This window comes from Oryx dammah, unplaced genomic scaffold (genome assembly GCF_014754425.2).
Source record: "Oryx dammah isolate SB20612 unplaced genomic scaffold, SCBI_Odam_1.1 HiC_scaffold_3, whole genome shotgun sequence".
NCBI classification, from domain to species: domain Eukaryota; kingdom Metazoa; phylum Chordata; class Mammalia; order Artiodactyla; family Bovidae; genus Oryx; species Oryx dammah.
Window position 1 is genome coordinate 36,846,276 of NW_024070187.1, and position 26,334 is coordinate 36,872,609.

General features: G+C 35.5%; 2 protein-coding genes across 5 annotated transcripts in view; one reads left to right on the forward strand and one right to left on the reverse strand.

The window, feature by feature from the left end:
- The window catches only part of NCAPG (non-SMC condensin I complex subunit G), a 46,174-nt gene extending 29,852 nt beyond the window's left edge, over window positions 1-16,322 (forward strand). The window contains exons 15-21 of the mRNA XM_040237915.1: window positions 8,501-8,682; window positions 8,952-9,126; window positions 12,628-12,789; window positions 13,027-13,165; window positions 13,501-13,584; window positions 15,161-15,236; window positions 16,105-16,322. Of these exons, the coding sequence (XP_040093849.1) occupies window positions 8,501-8,682; window positions 8,952-9,126; window positions 12,628-12,789; window positions 13,027-13,165; window positions 13,501-13,584; window positions 15,161-15,236; window positions 16,105-16,228 (942 nt within the window). The 3' untranslated portion in view covers window positions 16,229-16,322. The remainder of the gene's footprint in view (window positions 1-8,500; window positions 8,683-8,951; window positions 9,127-12,627; window positions 12,790-13,026; window positions 13,166-13,500; window positions 13,585-15,160; window positions 15,237-16,104) is intronic.
- LCORL (ligand dependent nuclear receptor corepressor like) overlaps window positions 16,020-26,334 on the reverse strand; it is a 166,941-nt gene continuing 156,626 nt past the window's right edge. For 2 of the 4 annotated variants that reach the window (XM_040237913.1, XM_040237912.1), the window contains one exon: window positions 16,020-18,698. In XM_040237913.1, the coding sequence (XP_040093847.1) occupies window positions 18,685-18,698 (14 nt within the window). In that variant the 3' untranslated portion in view covers window positions 16,020-18,684. The remainder of the gene's footprint in view (window positions 18,699-26,334) is intronic. The other 2 variants (XM_040237908.1, XM_040237909.1) reach the window with 1 other exon arrangement.

Here is a 26,334-nt window from a genome sequence, read left to right on the forward strand (position 1 = left end):
GTGTTATCATTTGCTACCATATTTTATATTTGGTCTCGAGAACTTATTCATCTTTCTTTTTTTAAGGTATAATAGAACTTCTTATAGGTGAAAATACACCCTTTTACCAACCTCTCTATATTTGCCCCCACCCACCAATCTGTGGTAACTACTATTCATTCTACTGTTTTTCTGAGTTTAACTTTTTAGAAGATTTCTACATATAAGTGATACCAAGAAAGTATTTGTTGGGCTGTTTCACTTAGTATATTGTCCTTGGGCTCTAGTCCTGTTGTTGCAAATGGCAGGATTTCCTTCCTTTTTTATGGCTGAATAATATTGCACTATACATCTCACATCTTCTCTGTTCATTCACTAATGGACACGTAAGTTGTTTCCATATCTTAGCTCTTGTAAATAATGCTGCAGTGAACATGGGAGTGCAGATATGTCTTCAAGAGTCTCTTCATTTCCTTTGGATGTATACCCAAAAATGGGATTGCTGAATCACATAATATTTGTGTTTTTACTGTTTTGAAGACTTTCATTCTACTTTTCATAATGACTACACCAGTTTACATTCCCACTAAGACTGCACTTAGGTTCTTTTTTCTTCACATCCTTGCCAGATGTCTTTTTGATAAAACCATTTTAACAGTGTGAGGTGATATCTCATTGTGGTGTTTTTTTTTTTTTTCCCCTTAAATTCTTTTTAGGTTTTTGCATTTTGGTTTTTATTCATTTTTGAGTTAATCTTTCGCATGTGATACAAGGTATGATCAGTTGTTGTTGCTGGGTGTTTTTTTTGGGAATAAAAGTATTCAGGTTTCTTCTAGCACCATACAGCATGTGGGATCTTAGTTACCTCGACCAGGGATCAAATCCATGCCCCCTGCGTTGGAAGGTGGAGTCTTAACCATTGGATCACCAGGGAAGTCCCTCATTTTACTTTTGTTTTGTGTTTTCTTGGTGATTTGTGATATTGAGCACCTTTTCATGTGCCTGTCAGCCATTTGTATATCTTCTTTCAAAAAATGTTTATCAATTCCTCTGCTTATTTTTTAAAAAATTTATTTTTAATTGAAGGATAATTGCTTTACAGTATTGCATTGGTTTCTGCCAAACATCAACGTGAATCTGCCAGATATACCCATGTCCCATCCCACTTGAATTTCCCTCCCACCTCCCACCCTATCCCACCCCTCTAGATTGTTACTGAAGCCTAGTTTGCATTCCCTGAGTCATACAGCAAATTCCCATAGACTATTTTACATATGGTGATGTATGTTTCCATGTTACTCTCACCATACCTCCTACCCTCCCCTTCTCCCCACCTAGCCGTGTGCATAAGTCTGTTCTTAATGTCTGTGTCTCCACTGCTGCTCTGCAAATAGGTTTATCAGTGCCATCTTTCTAGATTCCATATATATGCATTAGTATTCGATAATTGTTTTTCTCTTTTTGACTTACTTCACTCTGTATAATAGGCTCTAGCTTCATCCACCTCATTAGGACTGACTCAAGTATGTTCTTTTTTATGGCTGAGTAATATTCCATTATATATATATATATGGATATATATAATGAGAGAGTGCATGTGTGTGCGTGCGAGAGCACAGATTCTTTATCCATTCATCTGTCGATGGATATCTAGGTTTCTTCCATGTCCTAGGTATTGCAAATAGAGCTGCAGTAAACATTGGGTTACATGTGTCTTTTTCACTTTCGGTTTCCTCAAGCTATATGCCTAGTAATGGGATTGCTGAGTCATATGGTGATTTTATTCCTAGTTTTTTAAGAGAGTCTCCATACTTTTCTCCATAGTGGCTGTATCAATTTATATTCCCACCAACAGTGCAAGAGTTCCCTTTTCTCCACACCCTCTCTAGCATTTATTGTTTGTAGATTTTTTGATGATGGCCATTCTGACCACTATGAGGTAATATCTCATTGTAGTTCTGATTCGCATTTCTCTAATAACGAATGATGTTAAACATCTTTTCATGTATTTGTTAGACATCTGCATGTCTTCTTTGGAGAAATGTCTGTTTAGGTCTTTTGCCCATTTTTTGATTGATTGTTTTGGTTGTTATTGATTTGTATGAGCTGCTTGTATATTTTTGAGATTAATCCTTTGTCAGTTCTTTCATTTACTGTTATTCCCATTCTCAAGGTTGTCTTTTCACTTTGTTTATAGTTTCCTTTGCTGTGCAAAAGGTTTTAAATTTAATTAGGTCCTATGTGTTTATTTTTTTAAATTTCCATTACTCTAGTTGGTGGGTCACAGAAGATCTTGCTGTGATTTATGTCAGTGTTCTGCCTGTGTTTTCCTCTAGGAGTTTTATAGTTTGTGATCTTACATTTAGGTCTTTAATCCATTTTGAGTCTTATCTTTGTGTATGGTGTTAGGAACTGTTCTAATTTCATTATTTTAAAAGTAACTGTCCAGTTTTCCCAGCATCACTTACTGAAGAGACTCTCTTTGCCGCATTGTATATTCTTTCTTCCTTTGTCAAAAATAAGGAATCCATAGGTGCATGGGATTACCTCTGGGCTCTCCATCTTGTTCCATTTGTCTGTATTTCTTTTTTTTGTGCCAGTACGGTCTTGATGACTATAGCTTTGTAGTATAATCTGAAGTCAGAAAGGTTGAACCAACGCCCCCTGCAGTAGAAGGTGGAGTCTTAACCACTGGACTTAGCCGCGTGGAAGGCAGACCACCAGGGAACAACAATTAATCAAATTGTTGGTTTTGCTATTGAGTTGTAGTAGAATTCTTTATATATAATTTTGGATATTAAACCTTTATCAGATTTATAATTTGTGAATATTTTCTCCCATTCCATAGGCTGTCTTTTAATTTTGTTGATGATTTCCTTTGCTGTGGAGATGATTTTCAGTTTGATATAGTCCCACTTGTTTATTTTTGCTTTCATTGCCTATATTAAGGAACTTACTACCCTCTGTTTTTTCTGTAGGAATTTCATGGTTTCATATGGTAATTTCTTTAATTTTTTGAGGACCTGCCAAACTGTTTTTCATAGCAGCTGAACTACTTTACATTCCAACAATGAACAGGGTTTCCATCCTATCAACACTTGTTATTTTAAACAATTTTATTGTTTGTTATTAAAATTAATATGAGAAAATTGTTATTGAAATTTTTAGCTATTTTAGTAGATTAGATTGGCACCTCACTGTAGTTTTGAATTAAATTACCCTAATGACTAGTGATATCTCCCTGTGCCTTTTGGCTATTTGTATGCCTTGTTTAGAGAAATAGCTATTCAAATCCTTTGCTCATTTTTAGATTGGGCTTTTTACTTTGTTAATAATGTTCTTAGATTTTTATGAAGTTTTAGGTTTCCATGAAGACTAATTTATCTTTTGTTGCTTGTACTTTTGGTGTTTTGTCTAAGACTACACTGTCTAATCAGAAGTCATGAAAGTTTATCCTTTTATTTTCTTCTAAAAGTTTTACTTCTTTAGCTTTTGATTTAGATGTATTGGTGCGTTTTCAGGTACTATCTTGGTAGATGGTGTGAGGTATAAGTCCAGTTTCATTGGTTTAACTGTGGGCATCCAGTTGTCTCAGCACCATTAGTTGAAGAGATTATTCTTTTCCTACTGAATTGTTTTAGCACCATTGTGGAGGATCAGAGAGTCAATTGATCATCAGTATATGGGTTTATTTCTGGATTCTCAATTCTTTTTCATTGTCTGTCCATTCTGAGCCAGTACCAAACTCTCTTGATCATGTAACTTCATAGTAAGTTTTGAAACCAGGGAGTTGAGTTTTCCAACTTCAGCTCATTATTTTCAGTATTGTTTTGGCTATTTGAAGTACCTTGAAGTTCTTATGAATTTGAGGATTGACTTCTTCATTTCTGCAAAAAAGTCTGTTGGAATTCTGATAGTGATTGCATTGAATATATGTAGATTGCATTGGGGCAGTGTTGCTATCTTAATGTTTTCCAATCCATTAACTCAAATGTCTTTACACGTATTTAGGTTGTCTTTGATTTCTTTCAAAAATGTTATATAGGTGTCTGGGTTCATGTTTTTTACTTCCTTAGTTAAATTTATTCCTATATATTTTATTTTGGGTGCTATTGTAAATGGAATTATTTTCTTAATTTCTTTTTTGGATTGTTCATTCATGTTGTATAGAAACTCAGCTTTATTTTTGTGTGTGGATTGATTTAATTTTGTATCATGCAACTTTGCTGCATTCATTTGCTAACTCTTGTAGTTTCTCTGTGTGTTTATTCTTTGGCGTTTCCTCTCTAAGATCAAGTTATCTGTGAAGAGACAGTTTTAATTCTTCCTTTTCAATTTAAATATCTTTTATTTCTTTTTCTGGTCTAATTGTTCTGGCTAGAACTTGCTGTACAGTCTTGAATAGCAGTGGTTAAAAAAGGCATCCTTGTCCTGTTTCTGATCTTATGGGGAAAGTTTTCAGTCTTTGTTGACTCTAATGTAGATTCTTCATAAATGCCCTTTGTATCATTTTGAAGAAATTCTATTTTTATTTCTCTGAGGTTTTTCCCCCTAATCATAAAAACATGTCTAATTTTATCATATGATTTTTCTGTATAAGTTGAAATGATCATGTGATTTTTTTTTTAAAATTGCTATGGTACATTATAATGCTTCATTTTCTTATATTGAACCACCCTTGCATTCTTTGGATAAATCTCACTGAGTTATGTTGTATAATCTTTTTAATATGTTGTTTGTTTTCATTTGTTAGTACTTTGGTAAAGATTTTTTACATTGGTATTCATAAGGGAAATTAACCTATAGTTTCCTTGCATTGTCTTTGTGTGCCAGGTGTCAAGGTGATATTGGCCTCATAAATTGAGATAGGAATTGTTTTCTCCTCTTCTGTTTTTTAGGAAGACTTTGAGAAAGATTGCTGTCAGTTCTTTAAATATTTGGTAAAATTTATCAGTGAACACGTCTAGTCTTAGAGTTTTCATTTGGAGAAGTTTCTGATTTACTTATTCAATCTATGTATTTTTTATTGGTGTATTCAGATTTTCTGTTTTTTAAGGCCCTTTTGGCAATTTGTGTGTTTCTAGGATGTGGTTCATTTCATCTAGGTTGTTTAATTTGTTGATATTCAGTTCTTAGTATTATGTTTATAATCCGTTTTATTTCTGTAAGGCCAGTTGTAATGTTCTGCTTTCATTTCTGATTTTAGTTATTTGCATCTTTTTTTTGTGTGTCAGTATAACTAAAGGTGTTTCAAGTGTGTTGGTCTTTTCAAAGAACCAACTTCCAGTTTCATTGAGTTTGTTTTTCCCTCTAATTTTCTGTCTCTTTTTTTAGTTCTCTAAGACGTAAAGTTAGCTTATTGGTTTTAGATTTTTTTTTTTAACGTAGACATTTACTGCTATAAATTTTCCTCTGAACACTTTGGTGTGTATCCAAAGTTTCTGTGTTTTTTATTTTTATTCATCTATTTAAGTAGTTTCTAATTTTCATTTTGATGACTACTTTGACCTGTTGGTGTGTAAGAAGAATATATTGTTTAATTTACATACTTGTGAATTTTACAGTTTTCTTTTGTTATGCTTTTCAGGTGTTTTCCATTGTAGTTGGAGAAGATACTTTGTTTGATGTCATTCTTTATGAATTTGTTGAGACTGGTTTTGGGTCTAATACAGGCTCTGTTCTTGAGAATGTTCCACGTGCACTTGAGAAGACTGTGTAGTCTACTGTTGTTGGGGGAGTGTTCTGTATGTTTGGTAGGTTTATGGTGTTAAGTCCTCTACCTCCTTATTGGTCTGTCCAGCTGTTCTATTCATTATGGAAAGTGGCATATTAACATCTTCAGTTATTATTTTTGAGCTGTCTTCTGCCTACAGTTCCATCAATGTATTCCAGATATTTTGGGGCTCTGTTTTATGTTTATAAGTATCTTTTTGATGAGTTGACCTTTTTAAAATTAATATTTAATGTCTTTCCTACTGTAACAGTTTTTGACATCACATTTTGACTATAAATTGGTGGAAATAAGTCCTTATTAGTATTTTCTTAAGTTTTACGTTACTAGCCAAGTGATAAGACTGACTTCTTGTTGGGAATTATCCAGTGCTGTGGGTTTGCTGACATTGTGTAGATGGAAAACTATTGAACAGGAAAACTGTTTGACTGTAAGTGAATGAGTTTTGTTTTTTTGGGTTTTTTTTTTTTTAAATAGTGCAGGTTCATTAATCTCTTTCTGGCTTCACTAGATTCTGTGACTTTGATTTTATTTTTGTCATAACCACTAAAAAATCTTGACTTTCTTAATTGTCCTCTGGGCCATATACAAATTATCTTTACATGTTTTAAAGACCTGCAGTCCTGTCCCAATTCAAATTCCTATGTTAGAAATTTTAAAAAGATGAAAGGCATGCAGCCTTTGGAATTAGAGACTTACAGACTTGTGTTCTGGTAACATCTTTGAAACTTCAAGAAGGTATTTATTGTTTCTGGCCTGTTTCTTTATCTTTGAAATGGGAAAAATGATGTTTATTCAGGCTGGTTCTTTAATTTAGTCAACAAGTATTTGACAGCTATTTATGTGCCAGTAGCTATATGGTCTTGAGAGTACAGTGCTGGGTGGAACAAAGTCTCTGCCCTCATGGTTGTTTTGAGCCCTAAATGAGTTTTTGTGTGGAAAGAACCTGCTGGTACTCTGGCACTTATTAATCTTATCAACCTCTATATTTTTCTCTTTATTTTTGAGTTTTGAAAAAATTTCTGAAATAATTTCTGTATTTCCTCATTCCACTGTTTTCCCTTCTGTCCCCTCTAGGTTAGACTTGTCTTTCATTCCCAGATTATGGCCTGTCAACATTGTCGTTCAGTTGCTCTGTCGTGTCTGACTCTTTGCGACCCTATGGACTGTAGCACACCAGGCTTCCCTGTCCATCACCAACTCCTGGAGCTTGCTTAAGCGCATGTCCATTGAATCAGCGATGCCATCCAACCATCTCATCCTCTGTCATCCCTTTCTCTTCCTGCTTTCAATCTTTCCCAGCATCAGGGTCTTTTCCACTGAGTCAGGTCTTTGCATCAGTTGGGCAAACTATTGGAGCTTCAGCTTCAGTCCTTCCAGTGAATATTCAGGATTGAATTCCTTTTGGATTGACTGGTTTGATCTCCTTGCACTCCAAGGGACTCTCAAGTGTCTTCTCTAACACCACAGCTCAAAAGTGTCAATTCTTCAGTGATCAGTTTTCTTTATGGTCCTACTCTTAAATCCACATGACTACTGGAAAAACCATAGCTTTGACTATACGGACCTTTGTCGGCAAAGAAATGTGTCTGCTTTCTAATATGCTGTCTAGGTTGGTCATAGCTTTTCTTCCAAGGAACAATTGTCTTTTTAATATCATGGCTGTAGTCACATCTGTAGTGATTTTGAAGCCCCAAAAGATAAAGTCTGTCACTGTTCCCATTGTTTCCCCATCTGTTTGCCATGAGGTGTTGGGACTGGATGCCATGATCTTCATTTTTTGAATGTTGAGTTTTAAGTCAGCTTTTTCATTGTCTTCTTTCTCTTTCGTCAAGTGGCTCTTTAGTTCCTCTGGGGTTTTTTTTTGCCATAAAGGTGGTGTCATCTGCGTATCTGAGGTTATTGATATTTCTCCCGGCAGTCTTGATCCCAGCTTATGCTTCATTCAGCCTGATGTTTCGGATGATGTAGTCTGCATATACGTCACAGAATCTAGTTAAATAATCTATGACCTGTCAACATTATTTTCCTGAAACCTCATTTGTCTAAGTACTCTTTCAAAAATCTTCAACGATATCCTACCTCATTGAGGGTGAATTTCTTTACCTAATTTTCAGGGTCTCTCTAATCTGATTGCTGAGAAAACTTACTTTCTATCTGTAGTAAAAATAATCACTGACATTTGTTAAGGGTTTACTGTGTGGATGGCACTTCTAAGAGTTTTACATATATTCTTTGTCTTTTGTCGTAAGTACTTCTGTTATCCCATTTTTTATATACGAAAAAAGTGAGGCACAAAGAAGTTAAGTAATACGCATAAGATCAGATCATGCAACTAGGAAGTATCAGAGGCTTGAATTTAATTCAGGCTCAATAGCCAGTATTTTAAACTACTACTCTTTTATACATGTATCTCTGTATCTCTTTCATTTATAGATACCTTCTCTGATGGTAGAGACTATTATTGAAAGTTTTCTATATCTTAGCACCATGATAAGTGTTTAATACATATGGTTTTGGTTTCTGGTTTCACAATATTACCTTTTGGTTCTTTTTGTTCTTCTGAAGAGTTGAAAGGGAATTTATAGCTAGACTAATAGTTTGTCACATAGCCTTAACCTAAAAAGAAGAAATAAAATCCTCTTATGTACCTTTAAATAATCATAATAACATGAATACTTTTGGATAAATTTATATAAAAGTACTGTAGGATGGGCTACAATGTAAGGCCTAAAAGGGAAGTATTAATACAAATAAAAATTTTCTTTTAATGAAAGTCATTTTTCATAGGTGTCTGAACTCAGGACAGGAGCTGCAGAAGGACTAGCCAAGCTGATGTTCTCTGGACTTTTGGTCAGCAGCAGGATTCTTTCTCATCTTGTCTTGTTATGGTACAATCCTGTGACTGAAGAGGATGTTCGACTTCGACATTGCCTAGGCGTGTTCTTCCCCATGTTTGCTTATGCAAGCAGGTATTTAGTCATATTGATAAACCAAAGTCTAGTTTGAAATTGAATCCAGGCTCCTCATGATTCATATTTATAGTATTTTGCTGTTAGTTTTCTTTTTCTTCAGTGGTAAATGAGAAGAATTTACCTAGATGCTTTTTACCTGAATTATTTGGTTCTTTTCTAGATAAACATGTACTATATCTTGATAGGGTGAATTTTGCATATAATGTTGTTTTTAAAGAATCATTTGCTTTTTCTTTGCTAACATACCTTGAATTGTTTTTCAATAGGACTAACCAGGAATGTTTTGAAGAAGCCTTTCTTCCAACTCTGCAAACACTGGCCAATGCCCCTGCGTCTTCTCCTCTAGCTGAAATAGATATCACTAATGTTGCTGAGTTACTTGTAGATTTGACAAGACCAAGTGGGTTAAATCCTCAGGCCAAGAATTCCCAAGATTATCAGGTGGGTGAATATATTAGCCTATGGATGGTAAGGGTAGTAACTAGTATGCAGGTCACTGTGGTTTTGGTAAAATAATCCTTCTGATAGTTTCTTTAAAATAGAGAGGCTGCATATTGATCTTAACATTTCTGGTGTATATGGTAGTACATAACACTAAAAAGAAAAATGTCTTTTGCAACTGTGTCAGTGGACCTAGAGGGTATTTTGTCTGAAATAATTCAGACAAAGACAAATACTCTGTTAATTACATATTTGTGGAATCTAATAAATAAAAAGAATGAATATGACAAAACAAACGGATAAAAAAAAAACGGATATAAAGTAGAGACTAGTGGTTATCAGAGAGGAGAGGGGAGGGATAAGATAGAGATAAGGGGTTAAGAGACACAGACTACTATTTATAAAATAAACTACAAGGATATACTGTACAGCACAGGGAAATGTAGCCATTATTTTAAAATAATTTGAAATGGAGTATGATCTATAAAAATACTGAATAACTGTCTGTCATGCACCTAAAACTAATATAATGTTGCAAATTAACTACATTTTAATTAAAAAAGGCCTTTTGGGAAATGGGGAGATATCATATAAAAATAAAAGTGCTAACAATTTTGCTACTGAACGGAAATTACCAACAATTCATCATTTTTACCATCCCTTCCCCACCTTGTGCTGGCTGTTACTCATTGTGAATAATGACCTGTTACATAGGGCTCATTGAGTGCTCAATTATTGATTTACTTGCTATGTTTCTGATACAGGGAAGGAGAATTCAAATGATGAAACTCACCTGAAGCTTAATTTTGTTTTTAATTTAGAGAAGATACAGTTAGTGCATCAGTTCAGTTCAGTTGCTCAGTTGTGTCCGACTCTTTGCAGCCCCATGAATCGCAGCACGCCAGGCCTGCCTGTCCATCACCAATTCACTCAGACTCATGTCCATCGAGTCAGTGATGCCATCTAGGCATCTCATCCTCGATCGTCCCCTTCTCCTCCTTCCCCCAATCCCTCCCAGCATCAGAGTCTTTTCCAGTTAGTCAACTCTTCGCATGAGGTGGCCAAAGTACTGGAGTTTCAGCTTTAGCATCATTCCTTCCAAAGAAATCCCAGGGCTGATCTCCTTCAGAATGAGCTGCTTGGATCTCCTTGCAGTCCAAAGGACTCTCAAGAGTCTTCTCCAACACCACAGTTCAAAAGCATCAATTCTTTGGTGCTCAGCCTTCTTCACAGTCCAACTCTCACATCCATACATGACTACTGGAAAAACCATAGCCTTGACTAGATGGACCTTTGTTGGCAAAGTAATGTCTCTGCTTTTCAATATGCTATCTAAGTTGGTCATAACTTTTCTTCCAAGGAGTAAGCGTATTTTAATTTCATGGCCGCAGTCACCATCTGCAGTGATTTTGGAGCCCCAAAAAATAAAGTCTGACGCTGTTTCCCCATCTATTTGCTATGAAGCGATGGGACTGGATGCCATGATCTTCATTTTCTGAATGTTGAGCTTTAAGCCAACTTTTTCACTCTCCTGTTTCATTTTCATCAAGAGGTCTTTTAGTTCCTCTTCACTTCTGCCATAAGGGTGGTGTCATCTGCATATCTGAGGTTATTGATATTTCTCCCGGCAATCTTGATTCCAGCTTGTGTTTCTTCCAGTCCAGCGTTTCTCATGATGTACTCTGCATAATAAGTTAAACAAGCAGGGTGACAATATACAGCCTTGACGTACTCCTTTTCCTATTTGGAACCAGTCTGTTGTTTCCTGTCCAGTTCTAACTGTTGCTTCCTGGCCTGCATACAGATTTCTCAAGAGGCAGGTCAGGTGGTCTGGTATGCCCATCTCTTTCAGAATTTTCCACAGTTTATTGTGATCCACAGAGTCAAAGGCTTTGGTATAGTCAATAAAGCAGAAATAGATGTTTTCCTGGAACTCTCTTGCTTTTTCCATGATCCAGCGGATGTTGGCAATTTGATATCTGGTTCCTCTGCCTTTTCTAAAACCAACTTGAACCTCAGGAAGTTCATGGTTCACGTATTGCTGAAGCCTGGCTTGGAGAATTTTGAGCATTACTTTACTAGCATGTGAGATGATTGCAGTTGTGTGGTAGTTTGAGCATTCTTTGGCATTGCCTTTCTTTACTCTCCCACAAATTAAATGTAAGCTGGTTTTTAACCCTTTAATATCATTTGATCAAACATTCACCATATTGAAAATTAATGTGTTATGAATTATTTCAGATGTCAGCGTATTAAGTTGAAGGTATTGGTCTTCTGTTTTAATTGATATTTTAGTTTTTGATATTTAGTGACTGCATACCTCATTTGAGTTACTAAGTTACATGTTTTTAGAAAGAAGATTACGAAAATTAAGACAAAATATAGTAAGGGTCAGTGATATAGCGAAGTGCTTTAGAAGATGGCAAGTTTCATGTGGTTTGGATGATAAGTTCAGCATTACTGGTTTTAAATCTCGCTGAATAAAATTCACTTAGGCCTCGTTTGGATTTGAGGAGTGGTTTGGATAGAGAAAAAGACTCAGTGCAGGTGATCAAATGTAGCTGGTTTTACAAGTCATGTTGGGGAACTGTGGAAAAGTCTTTACAGCTAAGGATCCTGAATAGGCCTTCTGGGGCAGAACGTTAGGATAGGGAATTTGAAGTTGACTCTATTTGCAGGGAGTATAATGAAAGGCTTAATGGGATAACAGTCATTATTGGGAAGATTAATTTGATTGTCAGTTTCATTAGGTGTGGTGAGTTGGTAAGAGGAATAGAGAATATTAATAAAGAGAGCAGTTAAAAAATTGGTTTTAGGAAATAAATGCTTGTAGAAAGAGAATAGAAAGTAATAGTAAAAAGTAGTAAAAATTGACATAGAAAAAAAGTTGCTGGTACAGAAGCCTAGCAGAAAGAGCTTTGTTTGAGGCGGGGGAGTTGGAAGAATCCAAGGTAACTCTGAGGTCCTAGGTGTGGGTGACAGAAGACCTCAAGAGCCTGTTGACATCGGTGCACTCTGATGAGCAGCATCCTGGAGGAGTGAAGGGAATAGATTGGGCAGAGGGAGAGATGGAACTGTCATGCAGTCTGAAGGCCTCAGCCGATCTCATAGGAAGTTCCAGAATTGGCATTGTTCTTTGCTTTGCCCGGAATTGAGATAAGGCTGGGCTGTTGTACCTACACATCTACCAGTTACTGAATGTGGATTAGCCCTTGGGGAGGAAGTGTGACCTTAAGCAAAGCCCATTGTCTTCAGCCTGGTTCAGTCTACACTGGGAACCTATAGCCTCTAAAACTCATGGTAGCCTGGAGAGTGAATGGTTCAGTACGCATTGTACCACAGCATCTACTATAAGAAGGGGAGCTCACATGGGGAGGACTATGTTAATTTTGTTTTAGACATTTTGGGATTATGACAAGATCATTAGTTGGAAATGATATGTAGGACTGTATTATAAAGATACCATTTCAATTTACCAGTGTTTTTCTCTTGATTTGCCAGGCCTTAACAGTTCATGACAATCTGGCTATGAAAATTTGCAATGAGATCCTAACATGTCCACATTCACCAGAAGTTCGGGTCTATACGAAAGCTTTGAGTTCTTTAGAACTCAGCAGCGAACTTGCTAAAGATCTTCTGCTTGTGCTGAATGAGATTCTGGAGGTAAGTAGTTTCTAGTCACTCTTAATGTGTATGTTTTTTTATCAAAGTAGAATTTACATTCTATTAAATTTATACATACATTAGTATTTGGTGCTCATTTCTTGAAGTAAATATTTCCTTCATAAATTTAATAGAATTTTTAGAATGCTTTAATTTTATCATTATATAGTTTTTTAAAAGATTAGAAAATGCTGCATTAAAAAATATGCTGCATAAAATTTTTTTTTTCTATTATAGCAAGTAAAAGATAGAACATGTCTAAGAGCTTTGGAGAAAATCAAGATTCAGTTAGAAAAAGGAATGAAAGAACATAGTGACCAAGCTGTAGCAGCACAAGATGACATCACAGCTATGACTGTTCTTCAGAGTGAAGATGGTAACGATATAGTAACCTATTAAGATTCTCCTCCTCTAACATATAAGTGATAGATAGAAATGGAAGAAAAGTTTTTCTAATTAAATTCACTTGGGAAAGTGTATTAATATTACTGATGTGTTTATTGTATTTGTATAGATTTTTTGTGTACATTTCTCACCATAATACTATGCCTGCTATGTTCCTAAGAGTTTTGCTTGCTTATTTTCCAGTGTTCATACTTCGAACATTTATTTATGGTACATTTTTCAGTAGCTGCTGTTGGGACTGATTGTCACTGACTTGCTCATATTTTATGAGGCTATTTTTAATAATTGTATTATTTCCTTTAATAGAAAAGAATAAAGATGTATACATAACTCCTGTCAAGGAAGTAAAAGCAACTCGAATGAAATCCACTCAGCAAAAGACCAACAGAGGTAATAACATGGATTGTCTAACTTTACAACTTTTCAGTTTTGTTATCAAATGAAATACTTTGTTTCCTTAGGTAAGTGTAAAGATTTTTCATTGTCTTACATATCCTTAAATTTCTTTTTGATTTGTTTCAGCTTATATTAGGTTTTACTTTGTGTCTAAAAGTAGTATCTGTTGCTTCAAGTGCTTTTGATTGAAAGAAGTATGATGCAAAAGATCTGTTGCAAAGGACTGTTTGGGTTGAACTAAGATTTATTTATATTATCAGTTTGTTGTCTGTCCTTTACATGATTAAGCATTTTTGTCCCTTTTATCCTCCTAGTATTTTTTTGGGCTTCTATTTTCCTTTTATTTCATATTTTCCCAACATAATTTATTTTCCAAGGGATATCCAACAATAAGGGATTTGTTGGAATAAAGTAAATGTTGACTGTTTAGGGGTTACTTAGAAAAAAAATCTGAAAATCAAGGTCTTTTTAATCTTTTATTATTTTCTTATTACAAAAGCAATGCATGCTTGTTACAGAAGAATCAGAAAACACATCCAAGCAAACTAAAGAATGCTAATAATTCCATTCATGAGTCAACCATTAAAAAAAATTTTTTTTTGAAGCCCTTTTCTATTAAGATTTAATTATTTCTAAATGGAATCTGGCCATGATATTGTTTTGGAGCCAGTTATTTGAATGCTGATTACTATTGTTCCATATTAGTCCCATATTGTTGGATGTTTTCTTGGGGATAACTGTGTTAGAAGTTTACAAACAAATATGCAATGTTGGAAGAAAACAAAAGAAAAAGTCTCACTTAAATAAGTATGGTATATAAATTTCAATCAAATGACCATACTGAATAATTTGGCTTTGATCAGATTGCTTTTAGTCAGATATACTACAAGAATTCCACCTCTTATTTTTTTTAATAGCTCAAATTTCATTTATGTATGATATTTTATTATCATAAATGAGGATCATCAGAGGCCACTTTACTTTGTAACTTTGTAAATTTCTATCAGATAGAATTTTTGTAACCTCCTCCAGCATATAAAGGCTTTAATTTTATTCTGAAATGTTTTAGGGCACACATTTGAATTGACCTTGTAATTTGAATATTTTAATATTCAACTTTGAATATTTTGAATATTTTCATGTAAAATTTAAATATTTTACAAGAAACCATATCTTACTGACTAAAGTTCTATTTCTTTAGGACCTGTTTTATGGGCTTAATCTATATTTCTAACCTTATCATTAGGTCTACATATACCTTGTGCCATAAAGGGTACACTCTTTATGTAGCATTTTTCACATGCTTCTTTCCCCCAAATGAATTTAACAAAATTTGCCTCCGTATAACTCAGTTTCCATCTTTTCCCTTGCCTATTGTCAGAGCTTACATAAGAAATTAGTAAAATTTTAATCTTACTTGGGTTCCATTTCTCTGTGGTATTGGTACTTTGTATCAAGGTGTCTGGGGACCAGGAGGGAAGGGTGTTGAAGAGGGGAAAATAAAGGATGGGTAGTTGAAAAAATAGGTTTAAAATGAGCAATTGATAACGAGTTATATACTGTGTTTAAGGACGAAGAAAAGTGATAGCTTCAGCTAGAATGAAAACAAGACGTCAGACTGTTGAAGCTGAGGCTAACTCTGAAAGGTATGCCATGTACATCTAGGATATGTAAAGAAGCCCCATCTTCATTTAAAAAAAAATTATCTAGAAGTTAAAAAAATTGTAGTTTGCTTATACTGTGAATATATAACAGGATAATCTGAAAATGTATAGCTTTTTAGATTATCCAGGAGTATTTGACTTCCTCTGGTTTGTGTGCTTTTCCTATTGGTTGACATGACTTTTAGTACTATGTAATTATTTTTATGTTCTTTCAAGTTATATTTCCATTTATTCATCTAATTAAAAGATTGTGTATATATGACATCTCTGAATTTGAATTGGCAAACTACTGAGATTCAGATTTGGGTTCTCTACATTTATAATGTTAGAATAATCATGCCTGTAATTTAGATGGTGTTAGTGGTATAATTTATTTTTGATTTCTGCCAATAAGCCGCTGTTGGAAGCTGAATGTTTACAGCTGTCTTGTGTTCATTCATTTATTCATTCATTCATAGGCAAAATGTATATATTTTCAGTATATAACTTTTAAAGGTTTGATTAAATTGAAAAAGTATCTTTTGGGGATACTTGCTGTTTAGCGTTTTAGGAATTATTTGCCTAAATAAATAGAACTTATTTTTTTTTACTACTTGAGTATCCCATAAAATTCTTGGGCAGTTGCTATGGCTCCTGTTTAATTATAAGCTTCATGATAGAAATTTACGTTTTTGTTTTTTGCTTTTTTCTGTATAATACCAGGTCAGTGTTTCTTGGTTTTGAGATTTTAAGTTCAGTGGAATCAGGATATCAATCACACACTAATAGAATGACAGAAACAAAGTTTTATTTATAAATAAACTGGTTTTAAAGCTTATATTTAAATTGGTGTATTTCAACATCTGTTTAGTGATCATGAAGTTCCAGAACCAGAATCAGAAATGAAGATGAGATTACCAAGACGAGCCAAAACAGCAGCACTAGAAAAAAGTAAACTTAACCTTGCACAATTTCTCAATGAAGATAAAAGTTAGAAGAAATGATGGAGGTGGAGTCCTTTGAAAAATGGCCTTTAAAATTATATTCAGTTCTTTGCTTTAATAAAGTTGCCCTTGTATGAAAATTAAAGTCTGATTCTTGTAGAAATTTCTGGTGTGCGATTCCACATTGTTTTATCCTGTTTTGAATCTGTAAGTGTGCTTACTGCTCCATCTGCTATCAATCAATCATGGATTTAATAAGAAAATAAGGTGGGCCTGGGAACCTGCCTTTTAACAGGTCTCCCGAATTTTCATGTTTAAAATCATGGCATAGGGGCAACATCTAAGTGTAACAACTAGCTGGCTGCTTGCTTTGAGAAACTTGACTTAGCTGTGGCATATCCAACATAGATAATAACACCTCAGAACACATTTTAAAAATTGCATCTTAAGGAAAAATAAATACCACAAACTAGCCAGAAACAAGCTTATTTCCAGGGAAGACTAGTATGATGAACCAGGGTCCCCAGCACCCAAGTTCAACAGTTACCATTTTGATAACTTTGTGATCCTTACACTTTAAAATATTTTGATAATGCTACTTTGTATGGGTGATTTTTTTTTCCCCAAAGTGTTTGCATATGAGAACCCAAGTTTGCTTATGTTATGATGGTTCCTTGGTTAGGGAGATGTTCACATATACGTATTAATGATGGGGTTGTCTGTGTTTGGGATATAACAAAATATTTATTGTGAGTGATTAAAAAATACTAGTAGGAAAAGAATGTGACAGGAAGTTCACTACATACTAATTTTATGAGCACTATTTCAACTGTAAATTTATTTTCTGAATAAAATTGGCACGTGCCTGACTTAAGAAACTTACTCTGTCAAATCAGTCCTCTTTCCTTGTGTTAATACCCAACAAAACATCTTCTACCCTCTGATAATCCTATTATTCAGAATAGAAATAACCTAACATTGGGTCTATTTTAATAATTGTGCTTTTTTTAAGGTTTATTTCTGAGAGGCCATTTCTTTAAGGTGATGTTCTCTGATGGAGCTGAAGTTAAGAAGTGCTGTGCTTTTCTGGGCCAGATTGCTACGTTACATATGTATATATGCTTTATACAACTTAGAAATATAAAAGGAGCCCAGAAGTTACAAAGAATGCTTAATAAGCTAAAAGGAAAATGAAGATATGGTGGTGATATAAAAACAGTGAAAAACATGATTGTTTTTCATTCTGTTGGCTGTCTTTTCCTGTGCTTCAAATTCTTTATGTAAGCCTTTATTGTTAGATCCCTGTCATTTAAAAAATTTGGGGGGGGGGGGTGGGCTAGGTAGGGATAAATAAGGTCTTAAAAGGTATGCCATAAGTAAAAGTCTTTAGAATCGCAATAAACGAAATCCCTTTTAATCCATAGCTATCCAAAGGGAAGCAGCCATATTCTTACTTACTTACATGGACCACCATACCACAGCTTGCTTTCTCTGGCATGGGAAAAATAAGCACCAAACTTTGAGTATTCTTACTATTCAAGTTTTAGACACAATCACATAAGCCAATGATGAAGCTATGCTTTGCACTACTAAAGCATGTCCTCATTTTAGGACATCCCTTTATACTTTAAAATCAAGGGCTAGAATACAATAAAATCAATAGATGTAAATCCATTTACCATTTTTCATTCAAAACTGATAACTTACAAAAAACCAAACAGTATTCTTATTTGCAAGAGGCACAGATATGCTGAAGAGTAAACATGCAGTTGTGCCATTGCTCTTAAAGCCCACAGACTTCATAGGTTTAGAAGTACAGAGAAATAACTGATCAGTTCAGATTCTCCCTGTGAATGAAACACTTGATGATAAACTATGATCAATTTCCTATACATATATAACTTTGAAAGAGATACTTCTAAGAGATACCTTTTGCCTTTTACCAATTTGCTTCGAGGTAGTTGGTATCCACCTGTTAGACAACCGTTCATGGGTCAGGTCATCAGAAGTCTTTATAGCACTAGCCTTCTAAATTTCACAATGCATTATATATTAAGACTTTGTGTACAGAAATAAAACTGGGGACAATTATATATTTAGGGTGTAAAAAATTCACAAAATACCATTAAAAAGAGGAACATCAAAATCCATTTGTACTGCAAAATTCCACAATGGTCTGGCATAAAACATGTAAAAAATACAAAGAATATAATCAAAATGATTATTGTTAATGATTTTATAGACAAATCACAAGACCAGAAATATTTCAAAATCAATAAATGCTATTGGCAGAAAGAATGTTGATGTACAAAATAAGGACAGTGCAAGAAGAGCTGCAATCTATTTCTCTTCACTTTTGAGATTTTGGTTATGAACTGGGCAGCTTGCTAGAGATGCTGCTGTCAACTTCAGATTCCACTCCGTGGGATGATTAAGGCACATCTTAATGGGGCTCAGAGGGCAACTTGCTGTATTCCCATCAGACAAATTCAGTTTCTCATCAGTTTTCACTTGTAGCATGCTGGAAAAGAAAAGTGTAAAAAGCACTTTAGTTTTACTTTCATTTCAAAGAAACGATCAACCTTAGAAAACTCAGTAGTTTTACTGTTTGGATCTCTAAACAGCACTTTTTTTTTTTTTTTTAGCTCCTGCTGCCTTAATGAACTGAATGCAACCTAAGTAATTGAGAGCTGACTCAGATACCCCTGGACAAAAAATAGCATATATGGATTTCATCAGTATCCCTCAGGATATTTGACCTACTGAGCTTGGCATTCAACCCTTTTAACTTTTCCTTTAACCTACCAAGGATCACAGACACTTTGACACAAGAAGGAATTAACCTCTGCTGAATGCCTACCATATTCTAGGCACATTCACATGCATTAACTCACATTTCATTAACAACCAAGCAAGGCTGGTATACTGTAAGCCCATAAGAGATGATAAAAGTGAGTCACAGAGTTACAGTACAAATAAAATCGAGCTGCAAGGCTGGAGCTGAAATACAGTCCTTGCTCTTTATGCCCGTCTACTACCTCTCTGATGAGAATCTTCTCTAAGATCACAGACTTAACAGTCCAAAGGTAGCTAACCACTCCATGACACATGTAATCCCGTCTTAATATTAACGAAAGTCGATTCACATCTTCAGATGTGAGTCCTTATGTTTAGAAACAGCTTGATATACATTAGCTCATTTGACACAACTGATGAGTTCAACTGGGCTACATCATTCTACATCATTCCTAAGCTTTCTCTAACTGCATATCAATGATTCTGCCCATTAGTAAAGAGGAGGCTGAGCTGTGTAGTGTAGTGGCTTATTAGAATTGGTAAATGGCAGCAGCATCCAGACTTCGCTAGCAACTTCCTGATCCCTCCTTGCAACTTCAAACAACTGACTCACTTGTCATTCTATAAACCAGAGATTTAACCTGTTAAACGGTATTTTAACAACTATCATATTTTCACTGAGTTTCCCCCACATTGTTCGTTTCACTGAATGACATGATTTCAATTTTTATAAATAGACATGAAACAAAACGACAGCCTGAAAGACTACCAATCAAAAACAGTAAATCACTTTTTAAAAAAGCCAAAACTTAGAGATATGATTAATGACAGTAATGTTTTTCCTTCCTCCAAGGACTGCCAGTATTCATATTTATTTGTATTTTCAAAACAAAATTTGATGTATGCCTCTTTGAGAAACTAAAGGAAGCTATACAAACACAATGATATTAATTGAGGTACCTTGGTAGGTATGTGTATCAGGTGTCAAACTCCCAAATAAGAAAACCATGGCATGGATCAACAAATCATGGTCAAAAATTTCTTTTTTCATTTTGCTATTTAACAAAGTATTCATCACAGAGTAATATTCAATAACTATATTATTGTCCTTTTCAATACTTAAAGACAATTTTTTAAAGTTACTTTTTTAGAGAGTAAACTCCAAATTTGGGAACACAAACTCTAGAGGTGCACAAAACTATACAAATGCATGGGAAGAAAATATCAGTCAAGAAAAGAACTAAATGTTAGTACCCATATACAGATTGACATGTTTAATTAATACATACCTACCAAAAAAGTAACGTTCAAAATTTGGGCACCTGTGATCTACAGAATACTAAGAACAGAACACAGCCCTTACTCAGGCCTCACGTACCATCTGGGTTCCTTATTTGATATAGACAGGGCCTTACTTTGGATAAGTACCTCTCTTCTAGCTTCCTCTCCCTTTCACCAAAGTGTGTAGTGTTAAACTAAACCTTTACATTTGTCTATAGCTCCATATAGTTTTTAACGCATGTTGACTGACTCTCATTAGATCGTCAGAAACAGGCCCGAATAAGGGCAAAGGTTGCCTGCGATGATTATGTGGACAGCTCAGCCTATTTTCAATACTTCAGTAATTTCACTCACCCTAAGACAGAGCCCCTCTCCACCATCTGCATAACAGTTTACAAAACATGTGCATTTGGAAAGTATAAAAGGAAAAAATAATTTTTTAAGTCATGGGAATCCAAATAGTTATTGTGTTTAATGATTAATGATTACAGATAATTCTAAAATATTTTTTTCATATATACAACTCTAATAATTTAAACTTGTTTTACTTATTACTGGAGGTATGTGATGGTTCATTTCTGTCATACAGACAATAAACTAAGCCAGTCACATTGCAGAAAATAGTGTAATTGAGACAAGTCTAAAAACATCACTTATAAAGCAGTTGCTATATGCCAGGCATTATGCTACAAGTCTTTCTTACACTCACCTCATTCAGTTCTAACAATCAATCATCAACTGAGGCTCAAAGAAGTAAGATGACTGACCCAAGGTCACAAAACTGAGTGAGTCTTCAGGGCCTATGATCTGATTATGCTATCCTGCATGCTGACTCTTGGGTTGTGATTCTGTCATGATTCTCCCTTCATGTTACTATCTACTTATCTATTTCTTTAGAATACTTAATTTCCATGTCAGGTCTACAGCCATAACCTTATCCAAGAGACCTATATGTTTACAGCATGAATTTTCTTTAAAGAGGGAGCTGCTAGTCATATCTTTTAATTTCTGTCAGAGGAAAATGTCAGGGCACAGACTGACATGAGAGCCACCATGAGTGTTCTTTAGGTTGAGTTTCAGGGAACACAAGTTACCTTTTCAAAGAAAGAAAGAAGTCTAGCCATATGCACGGATAGGCAACTCTGACATAGGATTTGGAATTTGAATAGTTCCTATAATGTCCCGGAAATCAAATCTGAATTTATTTAATGCCAGTGGGTGACTGGTTTATTTTCCTCTGGAAACTGTGTCTTCCATTGTTTATTCAGTAAAAAAAAAAAAAATTCACTGATAGTTGTTACAGCTCAGCACTATCTTTGAGTCTGGTAACTCCACAAATCTGTCCAAATAACATGAAAGGGCTGTCAATGTGCAAAACTAGAGCAGAGAACCTTCATGAAGTAGACAAGTGTATTCCCATGTTTTTGAGTAGTAAGTTACAAAAATGAAGTCACTGGTCTACTGGAATCTAAATTTGATGGTTCTTAGGTTCTAGGAGGCCAATCAATATAGGACCTTGCCACAGAGAGAAATGTTTCAGTTCTGGCATTGTTCACCATTAAGGTCTGCTGGATGTTAAATCCTTAACAATATCTACCTAATATATTAGGAATATAAAAGTGTGTGCTGGTATCTGTTTTAAAGGGTTTTGCAGCTTGGTAAGGAGGTGGTGGGTGGGTGGGGGTGCGGGGAGGAGGGAGTATTCATAAATTACCAGAATTAAAAGTAGTAAAAGTAAAAGGAGTAACTGAGGACAAAGGGATTACAGAGAAGGGGAAGAGTAATCCTAGATATGGATTAACATCTGAAATAGGTCTTTAGGGATGAGGATTTTAGGAAATTGGGACAGAGGGAGATTTTAGATCCTGAGTTCTGATCCTAAATCAAATCACTCACCTGCTGAATGTATACTCCTTAGCCTCTAAGTTTCAATTTAACTGGATAGTGAAGATAGAATACCACATCTTAAGGGTAATGTGATTATTAAATGAGTTGATGTAAATAAAGCACCTGGTATAGGGAATGCATGTAATATGCCCGATTGAACACATAGTAAGGAGTCAATAAATGTGAATATTAGTAATTAGTACTGATAACAAAAATCAAAATAAAAAATTACATGTGTGGGTTAAACTATGGCAGATACATGTATAATCTGTTTTTACAATTTTTACTGTATTAGTTTCCCCGGTAATTCAGCAGTAAATAATCTGCCTGCAGTTCAGGAGACTTGGGTTCAATCCCTGGGTCAGGAAGACGCCCCTGGAGAAGGAAATGACAACCCACTTCAGTATTCTTTCCTGGAAAATTCCATGGACAGAGGAGCCTGATGGGCTACAGTCCATGGGGGTCGCAAAAGAGTCACACATGACTTAGCGACTAAACAAGTAATTTGTATACAACAGGTTAATTTGGAATCTCTGGGCTTAAAGAGGATCAAACGTAAAAAAGCCATAGAGTGTAGCCAGGCAAACATGGTGCACTAGTGAACCATGGGGTTTAACATGACCACATAAATCCTCTCTCTTGTTGGAAAACTCTCTGAGTGTGAGGTTGTACAGCTATTGTATTTGTTTTGTTTTTAAAAGATGTGATTTATCTGAAGAGTAAAATTTCCTTTTGGGAAGATACTGATGAATTTAAATGCTTTGGCAGATTGTTAAAGTGGGAAATTTTAAGTCAGCCATTTTTCTGGATTTGCTTTTGGTTATTTGATATGATTATCTGGAGGAGCAGAAGAACCAGGTGTTTAAGAGCAAGACCTTGAAAGCCAATAGTCGTAGAATAGAATCCTAGAGTTGCAACTTACTGCTACCAATTTTAGAAAAATTACATTTTCAATAAAAGATCAACACATGGTACACGCAGTATGTGCTTACTTAGCACTACCATGATTAGTAAAGAGCAAACTGAAATAATAAAAAATTGAAAAGAAGACATTTAGAATTTAATCATTTCACTAGGAAGTGAGATATCTACCTGAATTTTTAGCTAAATGGAATGAAGGAAACTAGTCAGATCAAAGGTACAAAACAAATTCTCTTCAGGATTCAATGAACAGTTTGCATTGCTATGTGATTTAGAAGTGATTCTCAGTCTTGTAGGGGTCCCTGAATTTCTTAGTGAACTTGCATATTAGTACAACTGTGCCTAAAGCAGTATATTAAATAAGCATTCAAATATCTAGAAACTACATGATTCAGATACCTTTATAAATAAACTAGAAAATTTCAGTACTAAATTAATATGAAAGTAAAAGCAGTTAGGAAGCTGTTTATCTAAAATAATGCCAATTAACTGTAGAAGATCACAGAACCTGGCATGACGTAAATGTTTTTTGACCCTGTTCCCATAGACCTTCTCAGGAACTTATCAATGATTATCATCAATGGTTCCAACACTTTTTCTTAAGTATACCATCTGTCGCAGATTAAGTAATGACTTCAATTCTTGGTCCGTCACTGTATTCACTCTGCCCTATCTATTCTACCAGGCCCTCCCATCCTGACTCACCTATGTGATGTGCACTGGCGTAACGGGATAATAGCAAACATGCTATTTATAAACAGCAAACATGATGCTAGCTGAAGTTGAGAAACTAGACATTTACGTTCACTTTTACACCTCTGCTTCTGCCCTAAGAACATGCCTGGCTGGCTTGCTGGATGGCTATGAGAGACACAAGGAGCAGGGCTAAGCTGTTCCACTCGATTGCCAGCTAACCCCAACACACTGGAGGGAGCCCAGCCAATATCCAAAGAACCTCCAGCCACACTTGCCAATCACTGACACAAGTGAAATAAATACTTAATTACTTTGAGCTAATGAGTTTTGGTGTTGTTTGTAAAATGTAGCATTGTTGTGGAAATAGATAAATAATAGACCATCTCTCCTATTTTGGATCCTCACCATCATATCTAAACAAGTGCAAGGTCCCTCATTATTTAAAAAAAAACAAAAAAACAAAAAAAACATGGCTTCACTCAATCTTTTGACCAACCTAGACAGCATATTAAAAAGCAGAGACATTACTTTGCCAGCATAGTCAAAGTTATGGTTTTTCCAGTAGTCATGTATGGGTGTGAAAGTTGGACTATAAAGAAAGCTGAGTGCCAAAGAACAGATGCTCTTGAACTGTGGTGTTGGAGAAGACTCTTGAGAGTCCCTTGGACTGCAAGGAGATCCAACCAGTCCATCCTAAAGGAAATCAGTCCTGAATATTCACTGGAAAGACTGATGCTGAAGCCAAAACTCCCAATACTTTGGCCACCTGCGAAGAACTGATTCATTTGAAAAGACCCTGATGCTGGGAAAGATTGAAGGTGGGAGGAGAAGGGGACGACAGAGGATGAGATGGCTGTATGGCATCACCGACTCAATGGACATACTGCTGCTGCTAAGTTGCTTCAGTAGTGTCCAACTCTGCGTGACCCTTTGGACTGCAGCCCACCAGGCTCCTCCGTCCATGGGATTTTCAAGGCAAGAGTACTGGAATGGGGTGACGTTGCCTTCTCCCCAATGGACGAGTTTGAGTAAACTCCAGGAGTTGGTGATGGACAGGGAGGCCTGGTATGCTGCAGTCCATGGGGTTGCAAAGAGTTGGACATGACTGAGTGAACTGAACTAAATATTTTTAGTCAGATTAATAAGCTCTCCTATATTTGCTATCACCATTTTCTATACCTCTTCTTCTTTAACTTCTCTAACCTAGCTTCCAGGCCTTTTACTCCAAGAAACCAGCACTTACTAAAGTCACCAATGTAATAAATCTAACAAAGGATCTTTAGTTTTTGACTTTTTGGCTTCTTATCAACATTCAACACTTTTGGCTGTTTCTTCTGCTAGGGACTGGATTATGTCCCCCTCCCTTCCCACCACCCCTCCAGTCCCCCATCCTCAGATTTATATATTAAGAGACATGGGGCCTTCAGGAGTAATTAAGGAGAAATGAAGTCATAGGGTAGGGCCATGATCCAATAATCCCTTAGAAGAAATGGAGTAGCCCTCATAGTCAACCAGGGTCCTAAATGCAGTACTTGGGTGCAATCTTAAAAACAACAGAATGACCTCTGTTTATTTACAAGGCAAACCATTCAAATAACAGTAATCCAAGTTTATGCCCCAACCATTAATGCCAAAGAAGCTGAAGTTGAATGGTTCTATGAGGACCTACAAGACCTTCTAGAATGAACACCAAATAACGATGTCCTTTTCATCATAGGGGACTAGAATGCAAAATTAAGAAGCCAAGACATACCTGGAGTAACAGACAAGTTTGGCTTTGGACTAGAAAATGAAGCAGGGCAAAGGCTAAGAGACTTTTCCCAAGAGAACGCATTGGTCATACCAAGCACCTCTTCCAAAACCACAAGAGATGACTCTACACATGGACATCACCAGATGGTCAATACCGAAATCAGATTGATTATATTTTTTGCAGCTGAAGATGGAGAAGCTCTATACAGTGTGCAAAAACAAGACTGAGGGAGCTGACTGTGGCTCAGATCATGAACTCCTTATTGCCAAATTCAGACTTAAATTGAAGAAAGTAGGGAAAATCATTAGGCCATTCAGATATGACCTAAATCAAATTCCTTATGATTATACAGTGGAAGTGACAAATAGATCCAAGGGATTAGACCTGATAGAATGCCTGAAGAGCTATGGATGGAGGTTTGTGACACTGTACAGGAGATGATCAAAACGATTTCAAAGAAAAAGAAATGCACCAGTGCAAACTGGTTGTCTGAGGAGGACTTACAAATAGCTGAGAAAAGAAGTGAAAGGCAAAGGAGAGAAAGATATATCCATCTGAATGCAGAGTTCCAAAGATAAGAAAGGAGACAAAAGAAAGCCTTTCTAAGTAAACAATGCAAAGAAATAGAGGAAAACAATAGAATGGGAAAGACTAGAGATCTCTTTAAGAAAATTAGATACCAAAGGAACATTTTATGCAAAGATGGGCACAATAAAGGACAGAAACAGTATGGACTTAACAGAAGCAGAAGATATTAAGAAGAGGTGGCAAGAATATACAGAAGAACTATACAAAAGAGATCTTCTGCTAAGTCACTTCAGTC